Source organism: Armigeres subalbatus, chromosome 2 (assembly GCF_024139115.2).
Source record: "Armigeres subalbatus isolate Guangzhou_Male chromosome 2, GZ_Asu_2, whole genome shotgun sequence".
Lineage (NCBI taxonomy): Eukaryota > Metazoa > Arthropoda > Insecta > Diptera > Culicidae > Armigeres > Armigeres subalbatus.
This window is the reverse complement of record NC_085140.1, coordinates 234,008,803-234,031,468: the sequence shown is the minus strand read 5'-3', so window position 1 is coordinate 234,031,468 and position 22,666 is coordinate 234,008,803. Positions and strand designations below refer to the sequence as shown.

Here is a 22,666-nt window from a genome sequence, read left to right as displayed (position 1 = left end):
GTCGTCGGTAGTCGTCAACTCCGGATTGTCGTTTATCCGATCTTCGACGAAACGCTGCAATTGAGGCCAGTTTGCACGATGGTAGTTTTTCCTTCGATGCTGCTGCCGCTGGATAATCTCTTGATCGATCTCGAAAACCGGGAGATGGTCGGACGACAGATCGGTTACCGAGCAGAGGTTGGAGCAAATGTCGCCGATGTTTGTGATGACAATGTCCAGTGTAGAGCCGACTCCAGTCGGCGAGTAGTAGGTTGGTGAAGCTGGGTGAAGGACGACGTAGTGTCCTGCCTGAAGGTCGTCGGCTAGCACTACACCGTTCCGGTTGTTTCTTGGGTTACCCCAGAGCGAATGGCGGGCATCAACGATGTTATCGATCATTTAGTAATCTGCCTTCGATCATTTAGTAGTTTTTCAATAACTCATTCCAGAGGCTAAATTTCAAAATGTGTTGTATGGTGGACTTCTAGTGCAAAGGTTTATCTACAACTCTGCCTAACAGTTCGTTGTTTGAATTTCACTAATAACGGAGCTATAGCGCTAGTAGCAGTAACTTGGACTAAATGATTGCATATTTGGTTATCATTTAGTATAAGTATAGCAACTAGCACCGTAACTCCTTTAGCAGTGGAATTCGAACATCAACCTGTTAAAGAGAGTTGTAGAAAAACCTTCGCACTAAAAGTCGATCATACAACACATTTTGAAATTTAGCCTCTGGAATGAGTTAATGACAAACTACTAAATGATCGAACGCAGATTACTAAATGATCGATAACATCCTTGGCGGGCATTCAAATCGCCAGCAAGAATAAACTTACCCTGCCGCTGGGTCAATTTCTGGATGTCGTTCTTAAGCCGGACGGTAGAGCCGTCAGCGATTTTGCACTGCGGCGGATAATAAGCGGCGATGATTTCAGTGGATCTTTCTGGTGTCTGCAGCTCAATGCAGATGATAGTGCGGTATGGTTTTAAATTCGAGCCCCTTGCGAATGGCGATTGCAACACCTCCTCCTTGTTTGGCCGCCAGCACGACCCAGTCTGTAGAGAGAGTGTTCCGGTAGAGAGAAGTTTACGGATGGTTTCAGGTGAGTTTCCGTGTAGAGTGCAATGTCGATCTGGTTGATTTGTAGGTACTCTAGGGTTTCCTGCTTTTTGGCCGCCATAGAGCGGGCATTCCAATTAAGGATTTTGGCGGTGAATGTTACTGCTCATGAACATTTGCATCATTAGCATCATTATTTTCTGCATCGCGGCAACGAGCGCAACGAGGTGAGTAATTGTTCAGGATATGGAGGCCGAAACGACTTCCGGGTTTGGCTGTGAGCCATTGGAGTTTAATGCAGTATGCGAGTGATGCAATCGTTTCTGATGCCAGCTATAGCCCGGAGGAACTCCACCGGGGGCAGCTGTTAGGAGCGAGCGGTAACGTTGCCGGTTGGGATCGCGGGCTGGACACTGCTGCCGCTCAATGAGTGGCAGGTCTGGAAATTGATCTAGATCGATGAGTTGTTCCTTCTTCTTCCTGTTTTGCTGCTGGTTGGGCTGGTTCCTCGTGGTAGCTTGCATCAGAATTTTTCGGTACTCCTCACCCATGTCCGTCGAAATATGTTTGCCAGCGCTTGCCAGCGCAGTTTGCACACCTCAACTCACAGGCTCCTTCGACTGGGCAGTTTTCTGTCCAGTCCCCCTCGGAGCACCAGTTGCACTTTGGTTTCATGTTGCAGTTGCGGGTACCGTGTCCGTAGTTGAGGCACCGCATGCACTGCGTGACGCTTCGGTTCGGTCCTTTGTAAGCTTCCCACTTGATGATGACTTGGTCGATCAAGCGGACAGCTTTTAGGGCGCCGAGGGTGACGCTGCCCTTGACGAAATAGACCAGATACAAACAGTCCCGATAACGTGCCGTTTGATTTCGTCTAGTGATGGGGAAAGCCGCCAGCGCTTTCAGCTTCTAGTCATCCCGCAGTTCGATGAAGATGTCATCCACTTCCATGCTAGACAAACCGCGGATCATTGCCATGAACGGCTTCTCCGCCGCTACGTCATGGGTGTAGAATTCGGTTCCTGCATTGGTTATGTACCCCTTCATCTTGTTGTAGTCCTTCTAGTCAGCTAGTCAGCTTGAATCTTGAGCGCCCGCATCGTTTTCTTCAGGTCCACGAGTTGGGGATATTTAACCACCAGGGCGGAAGCTTCACTTTCGGTGGAAGCGATTTTTCTGGGTGACCATCGCCGCTGTTGTTGTTCACTTTCGCGGCAGCCTTGGATGGGAGGATTTTGTTTTTCGTCGTGGCCGATGTTTGGACCGACGACTGGTCAATTTTTGTCCTTTTTTATCCTTGTTCGTTATCTATTGTGAGCGATTTCTGCAAACCCTGGCCCAGAGGCATCTACCAACCATCTGCAGCAGCTGCTTATATGAGCTTATTTTTCACCAGCACCAAGGCAATGTTGACTGCTCTGGGCTTTTTGGGAAAACTTCAATTCGACGCTCCTGAAAGGATAACTATGAGATTTATTTGCTATCGTCATATGGCGCATCGTACGCTATATGTACAAAATAATCCGTTAGTTGTGTAAACGCGTCGACCCACTATTGCCAGCTAGTCCACCTTCTTCTCATTGTCGTAGATTGAGCACTGAGCTAGGACCCATACTAACATTATTTTGAATGATCTTTCGACCAATTCACGTGTCTACTCTCTTATGTTTGTAAGAAAGTAAGATGCGTGCTTAACTGGTTTCATTGACTCCGATCGATGAAGACTAAGGCAATCCGAGGAAACGATACAAAGGATTTGTATTTGCAATTATCCTTTTCGTACTTCTCTGGAAAGAAAATAGAAGGAATAACTAATGTCGAATATGATCTGGGTTTCCTTGAAAAGCTTGTTTCATGAGCAGATCGTGTCCAATTTGTCGGTTTGTCGAAGTTTTCCAAGATTCCACTTTGAATCAGTATTCTGAAATGAGAGCTCACAGTAACGAAAATGTGGAAGAGGGACTTCTGCTACTAACTACCTGCTACTAGGGTAAAACGACCTATTATGGAGGGGTTAAGCACCGTGTCAAAACAAAATTGATTACAAAAATTCTTCAAAAATTACCTGTTGGTCGATTTCCACATTGTAGTAGTTAAATAGGATGCTCGTTAACTATAGTTTTGTGAATATTACGTCAATTGTGCTGAACTTATGTTGTTTTGTTTTTATTTTTTATTTTTTTATTTATTGTTTTTTTTGCCTATCGTTGCGATATTTTTTGAAGGTCAGTCCTATTGTTGCGGTATTGCATGTAATTCTTATGGAGATCGATACCGCAACAATAGGACCTTAGCACTACAGCAATAATAGGCTCAAAGGGTTCAAATTTTTAACGAAAAATGTTGATTTTTCATCAGTTTGAACGGAATTTTGACAAACAAAAGCTGTTCTAGTCGTTAATCCCAAGAGTTTTAGCGTACCCACAATTGTTTTCAATGGTATTATATCCAGAATGGACTACTTTAACACTACCGCAACATTAGGGCATACCACAACGATAGGACGTTTTACCCTATGCGTTGAATATTTACAGCCAAGAACAATATGCAAACAACGATATTGAATTCGTTCCAATTTAATAAGCTGGCAGTCAGTTACTAAGAGGAAGCATTTGTTATTACAGATTTCGAATAAGCATTTCACATTTATGCACTCTCTTACAGAATTGTAATGATATTAGTATTTCACAGTACAGGATTTAATGTAATGGAAGTAATATATCAACTTTAAGTATACTGCTTTTCACTCCGCTTATTAGCCACCCCTCATAAATTTCAGGGAATCGATGCTTCCAATCCATGACAGGACAACAGTCAACGTGCCCGTCCCAGTCTTATTTCATCATCATCTAAATGCCCCCGAGCTACCACCGGATAGCCGGGTCTCATCAAAAAGATACCTTCTTCAATTGCCTTCCTCATTCCAGATGCAAATTTATTCATAATTTCACAGAAATTACCCGCATAGAACAAATTTCTCATTTCGCTTTAAAGAATCTATTGCCAATAGAAGTACCGCTAGAACGAAAGAATGCGCTAGCCAATAATTGCATTTCCATTACTCCTTTCTTTCTCCTCCATCACTGCATATGCAACTGCAATTGCGACCGCTGCTGATGCTCCCTGCACCTATTCGGCCCCTCGCACACACTCCGTGATGTGAAAACAAATCGAAACAGCTCCATCAGCCGGTCGGAATCGGCACAATTCCTACCACAAAGACATGCTGCCATCACCCGTCGTGGCTAATCTGGAGGCCCTGACGGCGCCTTGCTCCTGGAATCTGGCGGCCACCGACGAGAACAATCTAAATGCAAATAATGAGAATTGCAGCCTGGGCAACTCCACGGCGGCGACGACGACGACGACGACCAGTAGCAGCATCGGTGGCAGCAATAACAACAACGTGAACGCCAAAGGTAGGTCCCGCCGATCTCGTTGATCTTCTCGGAATATGTATTGGTTTTGATCAATTTCATGATGATTCGTCGGCATGTTTGCTCATAAACAAAGGAGAATGATGGGTTTGATTTATTCAAAGCATGCTGTCGGATACTTTTAGAATAAGGTCGAATAATTATAATGTGGAGTTGATTATTGTTTGTGTATTGGAAAAGACTAGAATAGATCCATCACTTCCAATGTCGGCTGAACCTAAGTTACTATAGATAAAAGTGTTCCATTCATTATCACTGGGACTAACATTCTGCATTGTTCACCAGCCATAGATCGCATTTTTTTAGATGCTCAATTTTAATACACAGCGTGAATTTGCTATTTAAAAAAAAGTGGGACTATGGGACACCCTACAAAACACTGGCACAACACAAACCTCAAGTGATCATTTGGAATATACAGAGATATTTCTCTTTTTCTATCTCATCATTCACTAGGGTCATCCTAGATCATTCATTGTTACTTTTCCATAAGGACTTAGTAGGCGACATTATTGGCAAAAATGGAGAAAAGGACTATTGATTCGACTCATATTACAATTTACAGATATGTCAGTCATAGTTATGCTAAACCAATATTTTCTTCTTCTTATTGGCATTACATCCCCCACTAGAACATTGCTGCCTTGAAGCTAAGTGTTCATTAAACACTTCACAGTTGTTAACTGCGAGATTTCTATGCCAAGTTACCATTTTTTTCATTCGTATATCATGAGGCTAATAGGATGATACTTTTATGCCCAGGGAAGTCGAGAAAATTTCCAACTCGAAAATTTTATAGGCTGGACCGGGAATCAAACCCAGCAACCTTCAGCATGGTTTTGCTATGTAGCTGCGCATCTTAACGCACGGCTAAGGAAGGCTTCCAATTTATTTATAAAATCTAAATCTGTTCAATCAAATCCAACATAATAGAAAGTATATTGACTCATTACTTATACACATATTAGCCGTTTAAAAATACAAACATCTGTATGCTCCATAATCCATACAAACACGGCTCAGGATTCATATCATTCTTTTGATCTGATCTTGGACGATTTTTGTACAAAAGTGAAATTTTCAAATATTCCCTGCATCGTCGAACTCCGCCGCTACTACCAAAGAAACTAAATCGCACAACCACCTTTATCTGCACTTTGATCATATATATAGTCGGGTGGACAAGTTGCTCGCGAAACAAAATCATTTGTGAAACGCAATTGCGTTTATGCCTCCTGTGACGTTAACCCGTGCAAAGCACCTCCTTTCATTGAGCCCCAAGTTTCGTGATAAATCGACGATGAAAGTGAATGTGTAGCTTTTAAAGGCAATCGTTAAACAAGGTGAAGAAACGACATCCTTACTATGGCACAGCGAGGCTCTTTCGATTGCAGTTGGTCAAATCCTGTCGCTTATCGATAATTATCTAACTTGATTATTTTTCCAAAAAAATCATAAAGGTTGTGTACAAGACACGACCGCCCGATGTAAACTACGTAAAACAGTTTGGTGGATTGAGGAATGTAGTGCCATCATGCATAAATATTATAAAATAACTCTATTGATTTCTTATGACACTGGTTTCGAGCAATATTCAAAATATGAAATTTGTTGGATACGACAATTGAAAATTTACATTTTAAAAATTACTGATATATAAATTTGTTGAAATTTGTATAATATGAGTAGTTTAGTTTTGTTTGTTTAATTTTTCAATTGAACAAAAATTCAACTCATTGTTGTTTTACAAAATTTATCGAAAAATCGTCTAAATGAACTTAACTAAGTTTAGATATTTCAATTGCAAATTTTAATTTGTCAGGTTAAATTGCACTCTATACTTTATTTAATCTTTAAATTTTCAGAAATCAAGGATAGTTTTGACGGTAAATCACTTTGGTTAATTTTTTTTTTTGCATTGGCCACCCGCCAAAGCGAACTCGTGATTTTGCAACCGACGTCAACTTGTTGGAAGCGGGCCAAGTTCCAGTTGGAATGTAGAGCCGTTATAAGAATAATGCTTAATTCCAATTCCTAATAGCAAAGGTGAAAATTTTAGTTGGCTGCTACTGATGCCAAACATGAAAATAAATTTCCTGACTAACCGAAGTTCGTATCGGGTCAACTTTCTATTGTTGTCTTGTTAACTTGATGCTGGCTACCGATGGAGCGTCGTGTGCGCTCGTGAATGCTCGAACGAAAATGGCTCCGCCCTAAAAGTGAATCAAAATGTGCACCGATAACGTTTCCCAATGGGGCTAGGCTAATGGTTTTACTTTATTGGATACAACAAAGCTGATCCTTGGCGCGCGCGCTATTTTAGCCACGCAACGCCATCACTGCGGACCAGGGTTTCAACTTTTTGTTTCAATGAGACCAAAGCAAGCGTTTCTTTTTTCGTTGTTTATGTTGAGGATCTTCTTTCACCTATCAATCTTTCTCTACAATTACTCTTCGATGATAAACGAAAATCTTACCTATTAGATGAAAATCCTTTTTCGTTTCATCACTTTTACCCACTCACTCACTTTTCGCGAGAATTATCACAGAACAATTACAAAATAGTATGGCCGCGCTGGGATTAGAACCCAGAATAGTAACAATAATAGCCGCAGGGATGCGCTTACTCTAGCCACAGCACCACGCTATCTGTATGAAAGCATTAGGTTATTTGTTCTACATAAGCGACTACCATTTGCATTGATGATGCCACGAAAAGACTCGAATATGAAAGAAAAAGAGCAAACCAACGCACACTGGGGATTTTCAAAAGCAAAAGGCTCGAAATTCAATTACTCCAGCTGACGCTGCAAAATTTCCAGAAAGTACATGTTTCCTGAAGGAAAAAAGTGCGATGAATCGTTTGCGTAGGGTTTCGTGATGGGCAGACCCTTTTAAAGTGACCATTTTGCCCCAATTCCCCTGAAATCACAATTTTTTTGCTATGCCTCGAGCTGACGCTGATATTTCTTCAATAATTATAGGTTTCATGAAGATAAATGTTCGGGAACCGATTGCGCGTGGTTTCGTGCTGGTCAGCCCACTTTGAAGTGCTCATTTTGCCCCAATTCCCCTAAAATCACAATATTTCTGCTATGCCTCGAGCAGCCGCTGATATTTCTTCAATAATTTTAAGTTTGTTGTAAGAAAAAAGTACGATTAATCGATTGCGCGGGGTTACATGTTGGGCAGACCACTTTAAAGTGACCATTTTGCCCCAATTCCCCCAAATTCACAATATTTCTGTAATGCCTCGAGCTGACGCTGATATTTCTTCAATAAATATATGTTTCCTGAAGGGAAAAAGTGCGATGAATCAATTTTGCGGAGTTTCATGCTGGACGGACCACTTTAAAGTGACCATTTCGCCCCAATTCCTCTAAAATCACAATATGTCTGCTATGCCTCGAGCTGACGCTGATATTTCTTCAATAATTTTAAGTTTGCTGAAAGAAAAAAGTACGATTAATCGATTGCGTGGGGTTTCATGTTGGGCAGACCACTGTAAAATGACCATTTCGCCCCAATTCCCCCAAATTTACAATATATACAATTGATGCCAGATATATTGTGATTTTAGGGGAATTGTGTCAAAATGGTCACTTTAAAGTGATCTGTCCAGCACGAAACCCCGCGAAATTCAAATTATTGAAGAAATATTTGCGTCAGCTCGAGGCATTACAGAAATATTGTAATTTAAGGGGAATTGAGTCAAAATGGTAACTTTAAAATAGTCTGTCCAGCACGAAATCCCACGGAATCGATTCGTCGCACTTTTTACTTTTAGGAGCTTTTAGCTTTTAGCGTCAGCTCGAGGCATAGCAAAACATTTGTGATTTCAAGGGAAACGATTCATCGCACTTTTTCCCTTCTGGAAACATATGTTAATTGAAGATATATCAGCGTAAGCTCGAGGCATTACAGAAATATGGTGATTTTAGGGAAATTGGGGCAAAATGGGCACTTTAAAGTAGACTTCCCAGCACGAAACCCGGCGCAATCGATTCATTGCACTTTTTCCCTTCAGGAAACTTATAATTATTGAAGAAATATCAGCGTCAGCTCGAAGCATAGCAAAAAAATTGTGATTTCAGGGGAATTGGGGCAAAATGGTCACTTTAAAAGGGTCGGCTCATCACGAAATGCAACGCAAACGATTCATCGCACTTCTCCCCTTCAGGAAACATATATTTATTGAAGAAATATCAGCGTCAGCTCGAGGCATAGCAGAAATATTGTGATTTCAGGGGAATCGGGGCAAAATGGTCACCTCAACGAAACGCACGAAACTCCGCGCAATTGATTCGTCGCACTTTTTCTCTTCAGGAAACTTATTGATATTGAAGAAATATCAGCGTCAGCTCGAGGCATAACAGAAATATTGTGATTTCAGGGGAATTGGGGCAAAATGGTCACTTTAAAAGGGTCTGCTCATCACGAAACCCTACGCAAACGATTCATCGCACTTTTTTCCTTCAGGAAACATATATTTATTGAAGAAATATCAGCGTCAGTCTGAGGCATAGTAGAAATATTGTGATTTTTAGGGGAATTGGGGCAAAATGGGCACTTTAAAGTAGTCTGCCCAGCACGAAACCCCGCGCAATCGATTCATCGCACTTTTTTCCTTCAGGAAACATGTACTTTCTGGAAATTTTGCAGCGTCAGATGAAGTAATTGAATTTCGAGCCTTTTGCTTCTGAAAATCCCCAATGTGCAACGTTTGGCGGCTATCGAAGTGAGCGAAAAATGGTTAACACTCGAATTTATGTCCGTGTTGGAGATGCATGCACGGGATTAGGTCTGAATTTTTTACTGGGTTTGGAATGAATTGAAATTTTCAATAGTTTAATGTTGACATTCAAAAATTTTCAATATAATTTGCATATTGATGGAGAGTTTCCGAGTCGTATGACGATGGTATTTTGGACATTTGAATATATTTTGGACTTTTGGCTATATTTTGTATATTTTGTTACATAAATATAGCTCACTGCTAAAAAAAAACACAAAAAAAATCCTATTTCTTTTCATTGCTTTGTTTTCTTGGGATGAATATCGGAGCTATGAGATGAAGTCCCGGAGTAGTAATCCTATAACTCAGAATTACGCTAAAAAATTTCATTACAGAGAATTTTTCAGTTCCTAGTGATTGCACTTTGGAAAAAATATGTTTTCCAAATATAATATGGTCCTGAAAAAACTCGATTTATTTCTCACTAACAGCAACCACTAGGCTGGGCTGGGCAACCACGACCGCCATTCGATGATTTGGCGCTACAGTCGCTGTCGATTGCCAGATCCTCCGACGATGCTGATTGGTATACGGTCGTAAATGATGCGCTGCTGCTACCACGACCGCCACCACCGTAGCGAAAAGTTTACTGCTGTACCACCACCGCTGCGAAAGCCATTGTCGCTGGGACCACTTCTGAACGCCCTGGCCCGCTCTCCGTGAAACCCTGAAATAAAATGACGCTATGGGCCAAAAGGCCCGTACCTTACATCAATCTGATGTCCGTGTTGGGGATGCATTACCGGGATTGATTATTTCTGATTTTTTTTACCGGGTTGGGAAAGAAATAAAATTTGCAATAGTTTAACGTTGATCAGCAATACTATTGATGGAATTGACAAACTTCTGAAGAATTTCCGGATCGATTGATAAGAAATTCTCGAAAATCCATCGAAAGACGCTATTAGCTATTAGCGTTTGAAATCTCTCCTAATTTTGAGACGGTCTCGAATTTGGAAATTCCCGTTTTACCCCCTGTATCCGAGCCTTCTCCTAAGACGCAGTTTACGTCAAAAAAAATTGGATCCATCCCCAGGATTCCGTTTAGAGATAACTTTTGCTGATTTCCAAAATAAAATGAAATAGCTAAGCCGGAGACACTTGTTGTAGATCAGCATGGAGCCTGCTGATATACTGTCTACGATAATATGAGCTGAAGATGCATTGCCCTATCTCGGTAGCTTATTTTGCAGGTGTTTTCAAGCTATCCATAGAGTCATTGGTGTCCAAAGAGATGGAATGGGCTGGAACTTAAAATTTCTAGAATCCAGAATTATTGGAAAATTTTCTTTTTATGTGGTGCTGAACTGAATCAACAATGACCGTTCTAGCCCTCATTTCGCGTTTTTGCTCGCACAAATTTAAATTTATGGGCGATTAGCACATATAAAAACATTTTTTTTTTGTGTATACTGCAAGTGAGCAAAGGTGACAACATGTTTTTCGCTTTTGCCTGTCGGTTGTTTTTTGAGTTATGTGCCCCTGAAAGCGCTGTGTAGTTTTGAAATTGGATTCCAATGCGATTCACCTTAACCAACTTCATCAAAGAGATTGGATCTTTACACTAAGTTTTTCTTTCTCGAGCTCGGCAAAATTGGGCACCGCTGTACCTCAGTAAATTTCAGAACTGAAATTCGGCAGAAAAATTGGGTTATTTCTGATTTTCGGCAAAATATTAACCGTATCTCAGCAACTGAAACGTCACTTTTACTGATATCTCGGCAAAAATCATCGGCGGTGCCCACCTCGGGAAAATAAACAAAAAATGCTGAGATCTCGGCAAAAATAATTAAGTTTGTTGATTTTCATTTTTTCCAGATCCAGCGTAAATAGAAGAAGAAAACAAATATCGAACGAAAATAAGCAAAAATTGGGCCGTCTATTCTTGAATGATGCGCTGTCGTACAAATGCCAACTTTGTTTTATATCTCGGGTACTTATTCAAAAGGACGTATGTGATTTTGTAAACAAAGATTCAAACGTCGTTTTGTCCAATCTGATAGCACTCCTACGCCAACCATCACCACAGACAGGTAGGGGAAGCCTTCGGCTACCTGTTGGTGTTGTTGGTTTGCGGGGGAGTGCTTTCAGATTGGACAAATCGACGTTTGAATATTTGTTTACAAAATCACATACGTTTTTTTGAATAGATACCCGAGATATATAGATGGTCAAAATTTAAAAACCATTTCATTGAAAAGATGAGGTTTTGATTTTCAAACCATTTCTGTTTTTCCTTGTAAATAGAAAACGAATAAAAGTTAGCAAAAAATGGGCTGCCTATTCTTGATTGTTGCGCGGTCGTACAAATGCCGACTTTGTTTTATTTGTTTAGATGATTTTGTGGACGACCGAATCCATGGCCAAACAATTTGCATAAAAAATATAAATCAATTTACATATATGTATGAACATAATAGCTTCACTATTATGATACCATGCAACTGAAAACAGAAAAAGATTTTTTGACCATACAGTCTGGCCCAGTGTGGGGTGAAGGCATTCTAGCTGCATCGAAGAAACCACGCCTGAAAACAGCAGCTTTGAGGAACCAGCACAGGATTGGAATGCACCGACCGAACCACCGAGCCTATCATTGCACTTGGTGTCAAGCGTCTGACTCGTTCGAACGGGAAGGTGTGCGCAAATGCCCACATTTTCTTTCGTTCCTATGCTACAAGCAGGTGGCGCACTTGAATTCCTAACGAATTTCGAACAAGTTTTTTGGCATGATTTAGTGATTTTAAAATCCAATTTCATACATCCGTCGCGTCGTTTGAGAATGATTTATGGGCGAGTGCAATGCATTATTCAACAATCAATACGAGCAGCGGAAAATGGAATGTCAGACAAGAAAAAAATATTGAGTTATCATAAATAATTGATTACTGTAGGAATAATTTTCGATTTCATTGGAAAGGTCGTTCGGGTGCTGATAATTTTTGCTAAATGCAAGTTCAAGTCTCAATTTGAAACGGATTTTTTGATAAGACAGCACTATCGCTTCTAAAGTTAATAATAGGATCAATTGAACTTTTGAAGAATCTCTGCCAATATGCCATATTGAGGGTAACGAGACAGTACAAGGCTGCCGACAACAGCTCAGAATGTCCTACAATGAGTGCAGGTGTCATTTTCTTGCAGTGAATTGTTGAATGGCTCTTAGTAGATAGTAGCTGGCGGTGTGCTATCAATGCAACTGGTATCTGGTTTTTATTTACACAGTCATCCGAAGTTGCTGCTTCAATTATGGTCACAGCCTTGCGGCAACAATTATCAATAATGAACTGAATAATCGTTCTGCTGACCTCTTATGATTTGTGCCTTGCGAGTTTTTATCGTAATATATGTACGATGTTGAAACTATGAGTTTCGCCATTTTCTTGTAATGCACGAATGGTTCATATGTAGGTCAATGGATAGATATTCCATCAGAGAATAGATTTTTATTTAAAATAAATCAAATTATATTTTGTTTCTACGTATTAAAATCATTTTTCCGTTGAACGATCGGGGAATATTCGTATAATGTTACGATAAGTAGGTAATTCCACGAATAAAGTTCTTTGATCTTAAGGAATATCGTAATTGGTATTTGATCAGATCGTTCCTTATTGGGGAATATTAAATCCATTTTTTTTATTTCGACATTCGTCTTGTGCTTCCCATGTCAGACTGTAATTTAAATTCACAATTTTTATCCATTCCATTTCGTTGTCTGCAATGCAGTAACTTAAAAAGAAAACATGTTTGCCGATCGGCAAACAAATTCACTGTTCATGTACAAAGAATCTAGCAGAGGCGTCAGCTAATTCAATTCCACAAAACACAAACTAGTTGTAAAAGCTATTATTCAACTACCCAAGATGGAGAACTCTCTACAAACAACAACTAATTTGTAAACGAACGCAGTTAATACACGACAAATAGTTAATTAATGCAGTTCACTCTTCGCCAATGCAAGGCTCGTTGCATGGAGCCAAGCTCGCCAGAACGTACATAGACTCTCCGCTAACCAGAGCAAATCGTTCGCCTGGGTTGAGAAATGGCACATCCCACCGAAAGAAGTGACCAGCAGCCGAGCCAGTAGGAGTCAGCTAAATGAATTTAAATTGCTCTCGATCGAATCACATCGTCGGTGCGGATCGAACTGCTGCCGAGAACGAACGCGGCCGCCGACGCCGCCACGATCAATGATATTCAATTAATCAATGGAAATAATAGTAATATTTCAATTGTCGATTAAATGATTTTAAAACAGCAGAAGCCGTAAGCCGCTTGTGGTAAATGCCGCGATGAACAAGTCACGAAACGACCTCCGCCGCCGAACGAAGAAGCGAAGGAAGATCCTCCTTCGCCTCTAAGCTGGGGCAGAGCCGCGCCAAGAAACACAAGGAATTCGATCGTTCATGAAATGAAAATGAAAACATTTCGAGCGAATGCTGTTGTTGGTATTTAAAAAATAACAACACTGATGAAAGTGGATCCGAGTTGCAGCTTCTGCTCGGCGGCATTAAACCGGCTTCTGGCCTGGGTTCCTCCAATTGCATCAGCAGCCCATAACTTAACTGCTCTGGGGCTGGGGGTCTCTCTCTCCCTGGTTGGCGTTAACACTCCAACATGCTCGGGACCACGGAGCGAATGCTTTGAGATGTGAAAAATTTATAAATAATGATGCTTGAGAAGGTCAATAATTATTGCTTTTCTGTTTGCCTCTGTTTTTATCGTTGTTTTCCATTTGTAGCCGTTGGAATGTTTTCCCGCCCTTGTTAGACATCATTGATCGGTTTGTACTAGTTGAAGTTTTCATTTTATTTCAGTTCGTTGGCTTCTTCCGTTCGTCGATTGGCGATGATTGACCCTGCGTATTGGATTTGTTGTCGTTGATTATTCAGTTGATCGTTGACTCAAGTTAACTGGAGAAACCAGTTGCCAGTTGGTGTCACTTCAAATGCGACAAACAGTGTCAAGGTTGTTGTACCTTTAATGATACTGATGTGTGATTGATCAACGTCACGTTTAATCATTAGAATTGCTTAGATGAGATCCACGATTCTTGACAAATTGTTGGTGGCGTCTCACATAAAAAGATCAATAGCCATCGAATTGACGAATCGTGATTTCTATAACTCCTATTTCTATCGAGTATAACCCCCCATAGTTATGGAATGCTTTACAACGTTCCTTGCATTCAGTGTTATGCTTGAATGCGATTATTTTCAATTTCCCCAGAAAATTCTTCCTCTTGAAGTTCTACCAAATTTTCACGGGAAATACTCCTAAAGTTCAACAGGATTTTTTTTTTCTGAATTTCCATAAAAAGTTCTGCAGAGTATACACGAGAAGTTTGCACTCATTTGCACGCAAACTTCTCAAGTATTGGCACGAAAATTTCTACCAAATTTCTACGGGAGATTTTCCCAAAGTTCCATTGGAAATTTTCCAGAACTTCAACGTAAAATTATTTGAAAATCCAACGGATTTTTTTTTAAATTTCCATGGCAAGTTATCCAGTGATAATCTCTTGAATTCCCACAATAAATTTAGGGAAGGGGGTTCCTGGAGTGCACAGTCTGCTTCGTAACCTAGTGATGATCGCATCCAGGCAAATATCAATTTGTATCTTATTGTTGTATTAATGGAGAATATTGAGAAACTTAACGAAGCCACTGAATCCCTTGTTTAAAATTTTGCATCATAACGAAACCCAAATTGCACTAGCCAACAAGACTCATGCACCATGCGGCGCGTCTAATGCGCCCTGATATGTGCCCTACCTTGACAAACCATTGCATAATCGGCCCTTGTTCGTCAAGCCGGAAAACAACCATTTTCACGCTGTTTGACTTTGCGCAACTGCACTTCGATTCGGTCGAACTCTGACGTCTTTCCCACCGAACCCAGCTCTTCCTCCTCAGCAGCAATGGGCTACCGGACTTGCTGGCTGGTGGTTCGTCGACGGAGGGTCGTTCATTGAATGTGACTGTGACCATCGTGCATCGGTCGGGTTTGTTGTTTTTGTGCATTATGTTAGGAATGGATGGATCGATGCGACGGCGAAGCGGCAGCGCAGCGGTTAGTGCGATGCACATCTCAACAAGTCTTAAGAAGGTAATCGGTTACGAAAGAAGAAAGCGACAAATTTTCACTTTTTAATTAAATTCATGCCTCAGTTTACCGACCGTTTAGCCGACGCAGTTCCTCTTGGAAACCTGAACGGAGGGCCCTGTCCGGAAAAGGGAAACAGAGAAGCAAACAAGACCAAAATCCGCTCCCCCCGCGGTTTGTTTTAACCCAGCCAGTGCAGTGGCACCATCTCGAATATGAGCAGAAAGCTACAGCATCCAAGCGTGTTGCCATTTATCATCTTAGCTTTGGTTGGTAGCCGGTTTCCTTCCGCAAGTTGCGCGAGTCGAGTGCGGTCGCGAGCGCGCGCGTGTTGTTCCTTGTTTGGCACTTTTCCACAACTTTTATGTCATACGGGAAGTTTTGCGCAGTGCATGCAGGGATGAAACATCAGTATTATGTATGGCTGGCTACTTTTCAGGGCGATGCGGAAGGAAAGGCGAACAAACCCCACCAGGCTCTACCGTGAAATGGGGTATCTGTGGAATGTATTTTATTTATTCAAGTAGGTATTTGCCTTCACTAAAGCACTAAACACATTTTTGGACAGAATAAAATCGAGCTTGTGTCAGCCATTGTTAAAAGAACGAAAAGGGGTCGTTCAAAAATGATGTCACAGGTTTTAGGGGAAAGGGGGTCTAAGATTTTGTGACAGTACATGTACTAGGTATACAAAAAAGCGTGACAGAGGGGGAGGGGGTCTAGAAATCCCAAAAAGTAGTGGATGTCATATTTGAATCACCCCAAACACAAATAAAAACAATTATTGTAGCCAAAGTTTGTTCTGCGAAAAGTGATAAATAATCTCTGCATTTTTAGACCGCCAGCGGAAATAGCTTCCAAGTCAATAAGCAGGGGTAACAAAGTCGAATTGTTAATGGATCCTTCCGTTGCTATGAACCTAATGGGATCATGTTATCCGTATCGAGTGTTGTGCCCGACAGCAGGAAATCTCGCTGTCACAATGATCTTCCCGGGACATATATATTCAGCTCAGAAAAAATAGCTGGAGTGTCGAGCTCTACTCTCAGTACTTTACCGATAAACGCGGCTTGCATTGCATTGCGGCTTGCAGGCAGACGCTGTTTGAGCCGCACCTCCTGGTGAACAGACGCTCGTGGCGTACCTTCGCACTCTAGCCAGAAGGACAACAGTGCCCAGGCTGCACTACCAGCTAAGTACACAACCCTTAGCTGGCGGTCTTTTGTCATCGGACGACCCGTGGAAGCGTGAAACTTGTGGGGACCGGAGCTCTGTTGGGCGCTCCTTCCTTGATGTCAACCCACCATTTTGCAGCCCTATGTTCAGGGCGACTGGAAGCGATTGGCCCAGGATCGAGTCCAGTTGAGAAGGATACTCCATTCGGCGTAGGTTATCGAAGAGCTGTAGCCCATAAGCCTCAAGTAGTACCACTGTAAATTGTTCAATACGCACCTTGAGAAGCGATCCCTTCGATTTGTATTCAGCTTATCTTTTGTAATCAGGGATTGATCTTATTCCAGAGGTGGAATTCCGGAATGTTTGGTATGGCGGACTCCCAGCCCTATGTTGCCTCTACAACTTTGTCTGAGGGTACTTTGCTCTATGCCTAATATTTACAGCGTGAAACGCTTGTATCACTTAATATCTTCTTCGTATTTTCTTTTCTATATATAAAAATGGTGTTTATATTTCCTTTGAGGCAATATAACTCACGAACGGTTGGGCCTATTTACAAGATTTTCTCGCTAATTAATTCGTTTTGGGCTCTTCAGTGTTTCTATATACAAAAAGTTAATATGTTCTAAGGGGCATGTTTAAAAATTGTGAAAATACAAAATAGGGGCGAGTAGTGAGGAAACCCAATGAGATCGCGCAGAAAATTATCTAGAGTGCGGCGTCGCAATCAACGCAGAATATAACATTTTGAACGTTGAACGTACAAACCCAAGCCACGCTGGGTACCTACGTTCTGCTAGTACTAAATGATAATAACACTTATTATTATTAAGTATATAAAATGATACTAGCGTTTCACGCTGTAAATTTTAGACATAGAGCACATTGCACACCCTTAGACAAAGATGTAGAGGCAACATAGCGCTGTAAATTCCCCATACAACACATTCCGGAATTCCGTCTTAGGAATGAGTTAGTGGGCTGAATACTAAATGATACTGAAATGATAAGTTCAATCTCTGTCTATAATGATTCGCAATAAGCAATTAAAAAATATTTGCTTTTGGTGCAATTATGCTCTACCCGTAAAAAACAGGTATTTCGGATTTCGGTCCCACACGGTAGGCATACTCCGAAACTGAGCAATGGTGAATGTGAAGGTTGACTGTAGCCCGGATTAGGGCAATATGGATAACGCAATGGTGGATGTCATCCTTTCTTAAAAAGTAGATGTTTTCGGATAATCCGCGTAATCCTTCTTCGCAAATATCCGTTTGTCCGGATCAAGGCAATAGTAAATATGATTCCTTCTTAGCCCGTTAGATGTAGACGTTCCCAGGATAAGGCATTGGTGGGATCAATCCTTCTTTGGAAATAACTTTTTAAGACTATGGTGGAAGAAACCTATTCTTTAAAACAGGCGTTTTGCCGCATTAAGGCAATTGTAGATGGGAACCCTTTTTTTTAAAGAAGGTGTTTGCTCAGATTAAGAAATGGTGGATGTGATCCCTTCTTCATAAGTAGGCAGTTGCTCGGCAAAAGCCAACGGTAAATGTGATCCCTTCCTCGGCTATAGTTCTGCCTTTTCGTTCGTCTATTTTCCTAAGAGAAAGAAAGACAAATGACTTTATGCCAAATGACCCAGACCCGTTTGAGAAGGTTTACCCCGTTTGGCATGAGTACGTTGGCCATAATGACGTTAGGCATAAGTACGTTAGGCAAAATGGACGTTAGGTATAACGGAAGTTTGGCATAATATACGTTAGGCATATTGGACGTTAGGCATAAAATGACCCAAAGAACAGCCCATGAAATAAGGAAGGCAGAATTATGCTTAACACCCATTATGCTCAACGTACATTATGCCTAACGTCCATTATTACTTGTCAATAGGAAAAGTAATTGTTAGAACAGGTTTTGGAAAATAATGAGTGGAAATGTAATTGGAAAGTTATCCACTTATGCAAACGCATTACTGAAGGCGGAGAAGAGACGGCGTGCTGGAAAAAAAGTTACTTTATTTCACCATACGAAGGGTTAGAGTAAAAACAACCCAAGTTACATTTTAAGTTTTAAAACGCTCTTGAAGTCCATAATTTACTCTTGAAGAGTGTTATAAAACCAGCATAAAGCCAAAATGTTACTAGGGAATGCCTCCCAGTGGATTTCCTTGAGGATCTATAACCCATAGCCTCGCCATAGTTAATTTAAATTGAACTGCTAAACTTCTAAATTTTCTAAAATTATGAAAATCCACAGAAAAGCAAACTTCTGCTGAATGTCACACCGAAGAACGAGAATTCATCTCATTCATTTTCGTGACGACAGCATGCAGCACTCAAAAGAACAAAACAAAACCATTACTGTCTAGTCATTCGTGATTGGATAGGACTGAATTGTATAATCTTTAAATCTATCTATCTACGTGAAATTCAATGTTTGTATGGTTAAATGTGCGTAAGCAGAACTTCTGAACCCCTTGACCGATTTCAACTAATTTACTTCTTCTTATTGGCATTACATCCCCCTTGGGACATTGCCGCCTCGGAGGTTTCATTCAGCACTTCCACAGTTATCAACCGCGAGGTTTCTAAGCCAAGTACCCGAGGTTTCTAAGCCAAGTAGTAGTATTTTTATGCCCAGGGAAGTCGAGACAATTTCCAAACGGAATATTATCTAGACCAGCACCAGGAATCGAAACCAGCCACCCTAAGCATGGTCTTGCTGTATAGCCGCGCAGCTTACCGCTAGGCTAAGGAGGACCCCAACCAAGTTTGGAACACATATTATTTCAAGACAAAATTTTCAAAACGACTTATCTGCTTTCGTAAACAAATATACAAACGAAGATTTGACGAATCTGATAGCTCTCCAACCCAAACCAACACCATCAGCAGATAGCGGAAACCTTCACCTACCTATTGGTAGTGTTGGTTTGCGTGGGAGGGCTTTCAGATTCGTCAAATCGTCGTCTGAATCTTTGTTTACAAAAGCAGATAAGTCGTTTAGAAAATGTTGTCTTGATTTGTCCTATGGAGGGGATTATAGTACAAAGTGTTTGTATTTGTATTTGTATTTGTTTTTTATTCATCGGACTGTGTTGTCTACATGAAATTCTTAAATCTAATGGTGGTCAAACAATAAAAACATTAAAGACGGCTCAGCAAGCGGCAGCGAAATCTGGATGTAGAGATGTTGAAATCAAATTCATCGGACACTTCGTTGAAGCGATGGATCATGGCGACAATGGAACTGTTTGCAGCATAGTTAGTAGCTTGTGGCTCCTCGTGTAGCAGCGCTCGCGCTCGAAGCGTCCGGACAGGTGCGTATAAACTGATCCTCGACAGCAACTCAGGAGCATCGTATTCAGATAATAAAAGCTTGGCAATGAAGACACACTGAGCCACATTCCTCCGCTTGGCTAGAGTATCCAACCCGAGTAGACGACAGCGATCAGCGTAAGCAGGCAAGTTCAACGGGTCATTCCATGGAAGGTGGCGCAAGGCATATCTGACAAATCTTCTTTGGACAGCTTCGAACCGGTCACTCCATACAGCCTGGTAGGGATTCCAAACAACAGATCCAAACTCTAGTATTGAGCGTACCAGAGAGCAGTACAGTGCTTTGAAACACAACGGATCTTGGAACTCATTGGAGATTTTAAACATGAACCCAAGCTGGCGATTGGCTCTATCGATGGTATTTGGGAAGTGGCGGCTATAGGTAAGCTTTTCATCCAAAACAACTCCTAGGTCTTTAACGTGATCAACCCGTTGAAGTTGAGAACCAGCAATACTGTAGTCAAACTGGATGAAATTAGTCGTTCGTCGGAAACTTATGACACAGCACTTCGGAATGCTCAGAACCATCATATTCCGAGTACACCAGTCATGGAAGATTTCGAGAAGGTTCTGTAGCTCATAGCAGTCAGTGAGGTCTCGGACAATTACATACATTTTAAGGTCATCGGCAAACAACAGCAGCATACCTCCACGTTGCAGTATAAGGGTTACATCGTTTATAAAAAGCGAGAATAGCAATGGTCCAAGGGTGCTACCTTGTGGAACTCCAGAAAGGTTCGAGAAACAGTCGGACGAATTGTTTCCAATACTGACCGACATTTGGCGTCCAACCAGATATGATCTGAGCCAAGTGCATAAAGCAAAAGAACAGCCAATTTTTTCTAGTTTTGCAAGCAGCAAGTCATGATTAACTTTGTCGAAGGCAGATTTTAGATCGGTGTAAACGGCATCTATTTGGAATTTTTTACACATGTTCTCCATGCAAAACGAAGTAAAACTGTTAAGATTCGTTTCCATAGAGCGGCCGGGAAAGAAACCATACTGATAGGGGCGAACATTCTATCGTTCATCAGCGACTCTAACACTTTCGACTCCACTCCGAGTGATGTAATGCCACGGTAGTTTTTCACATCACGTTTGTCGCCTTTCTTGAAAACTGGGAACATAGTAGAGCATTTCCACTGCACAGGAAATTTACTCTGCTGGAGTGATAGGTTGAATAGTAGACAAAGTGGAACAGCTAGAATATCAGAGCATTTCTTCAGCACGGCCGATGGAAGAACGCTAGGTCCAGGAGAAAATGATGATTTAATCTGACTTATCGCTGACAGAACCATTTGAACGTCTATATCAAAGACGTCCACATCCACTACATTACTAGGTACTCCACTCACAGCTCTATCAGTGTCATCCTGAGAAGGCGAATAGCTCGAGAATACACTTGAGAAGTGTTTAGCGAAAAGGCTGCATTTCTCCTCAGTATTCAGCGCAATGTCGTTATCGAGAAAAACACTTGATGGCAGTCCAGTTTCCTTCCTTTTAGAATTCACGAAAGACCAAAACTTCTTAGGGTTTCGTCGGAGATTTTGTTGCGTGAGATGAACATAATGTTTGTAACGAAGTTTATTATACTGCCGATAATCATTGCTGGCAATGTTGAAGTTCCGTTTAGTGAAGGCACACCGTCGATAAGTATAAGCGCGAAGAGCTCTAGCGCGCACTCTTTTCAGGTTGCGTAATAGAGCATTAGTCCACGGTGGTTTCCTCGGAGGCTTTCGCTTCGGTACAGTGGCTGAAACGGAGTCACGTAGCAGACAGTTGAAGCGGTCTACAGCTGATTCGATGTCCAGGCGGTCTAAAACATTCCAGTCAATACGGGACAAGCATTGTCGGAGCTGTTGAAAATCGGTTTTGCGAAAATTGAGTCGGTCGTCACTCACAGGTCCATCGAAACGTAGATTAAATCCGTTGTCAATAGATATATCCAACGCAGGATGATAGTTGTCAAGTGGCACAACGGCGTCCGGAGCCTCAAGGACAGTGCATTCATGCAGTGAATAATCATTGATAAACACCAAGTCGAGCATGTTTGATTGAAAGTTGGAAATCCTATTGATTTGGCTGAGTCCAAGAAAAGCAATTCCATCGACTAGTTGGCGACTAGCAGGTGTAGTTGTAGACGAAAGCGGATCAGGAAACGTATATCCATGGTGCGAGAGAGACCAGACAAGTCCGGGTTGATTGAAGTCTCCAAGCAGAAGAACCACATCCGATGATAAGGCCAAAGCAGAGGCAAATTCTGTAGCACCAAGATGAAGTTGTATTACACTGCAATCATGTCGTCGGTCGGGAGGAATGTACGAGGCACCGATGAAAATGCTGCGTCTAGAGAGACTTATTTTGGCCCAAACAGTCTCAATTGAATTGAATTGTCCGACAGCGATCTGGCAGGAAATAAGCTCATTGGAAACAGCAACTAGAACACCGCCACCACGCACGCGAGAGCTATTAGATATACTGCGATCCACTCTATAAACGACGAAGTTGTCACCGAAAAGTTGGAGTGAGTTGATTCTCCCATCAAGCCAGGTTTCGGTGAACACATAAAAATCATACTCGCCATCAAGCACAGCCAGATAAACGTCGTCCAATTTGGTAGAAAGTCCTCTAGTATTTTGGTAATACACTCGTAGACTCCTAGTGGGAGCGGTGTCCATGCCGGAAGTTGAAACCGAACTGAAAAGCGGTGAATTTTCAGGCAGCGACAGATCATTAACGTGATTATACTCGCCTGGTGAAGCAGATC

General features: G+C 41.5%; 1 protein-coding gene across 5 annotated transcripts in view; it reads left to right on the top strand.

The window, feature by feature from the left end:
• Window positions 1-22,666, top strand: part of LOC134211903 (protein outspread) — a 760,849-nt gene that overhangs the window by 610,763 nt on the left and 127,420 nt on the right. For 3 of the 5 annotated variants that reach the window (XM_062689282.1, XM_062689281.1, XM_062689285.1), the window contains exon 6: window positions 4,222-4,461. The exons of the other annotated variants lie outside the window; for them this stretch is intronic. In XM_062689282.1, the coding sequence (XP_062545266.1) occupies window positions 4,222-4,461 (240 nt within the window). The remainder of the gene's footprint in view (window positions 1-4,221; window positions 4,462-22,666) is intronic. 5 annotated transcript variants of the gene reach the window in all.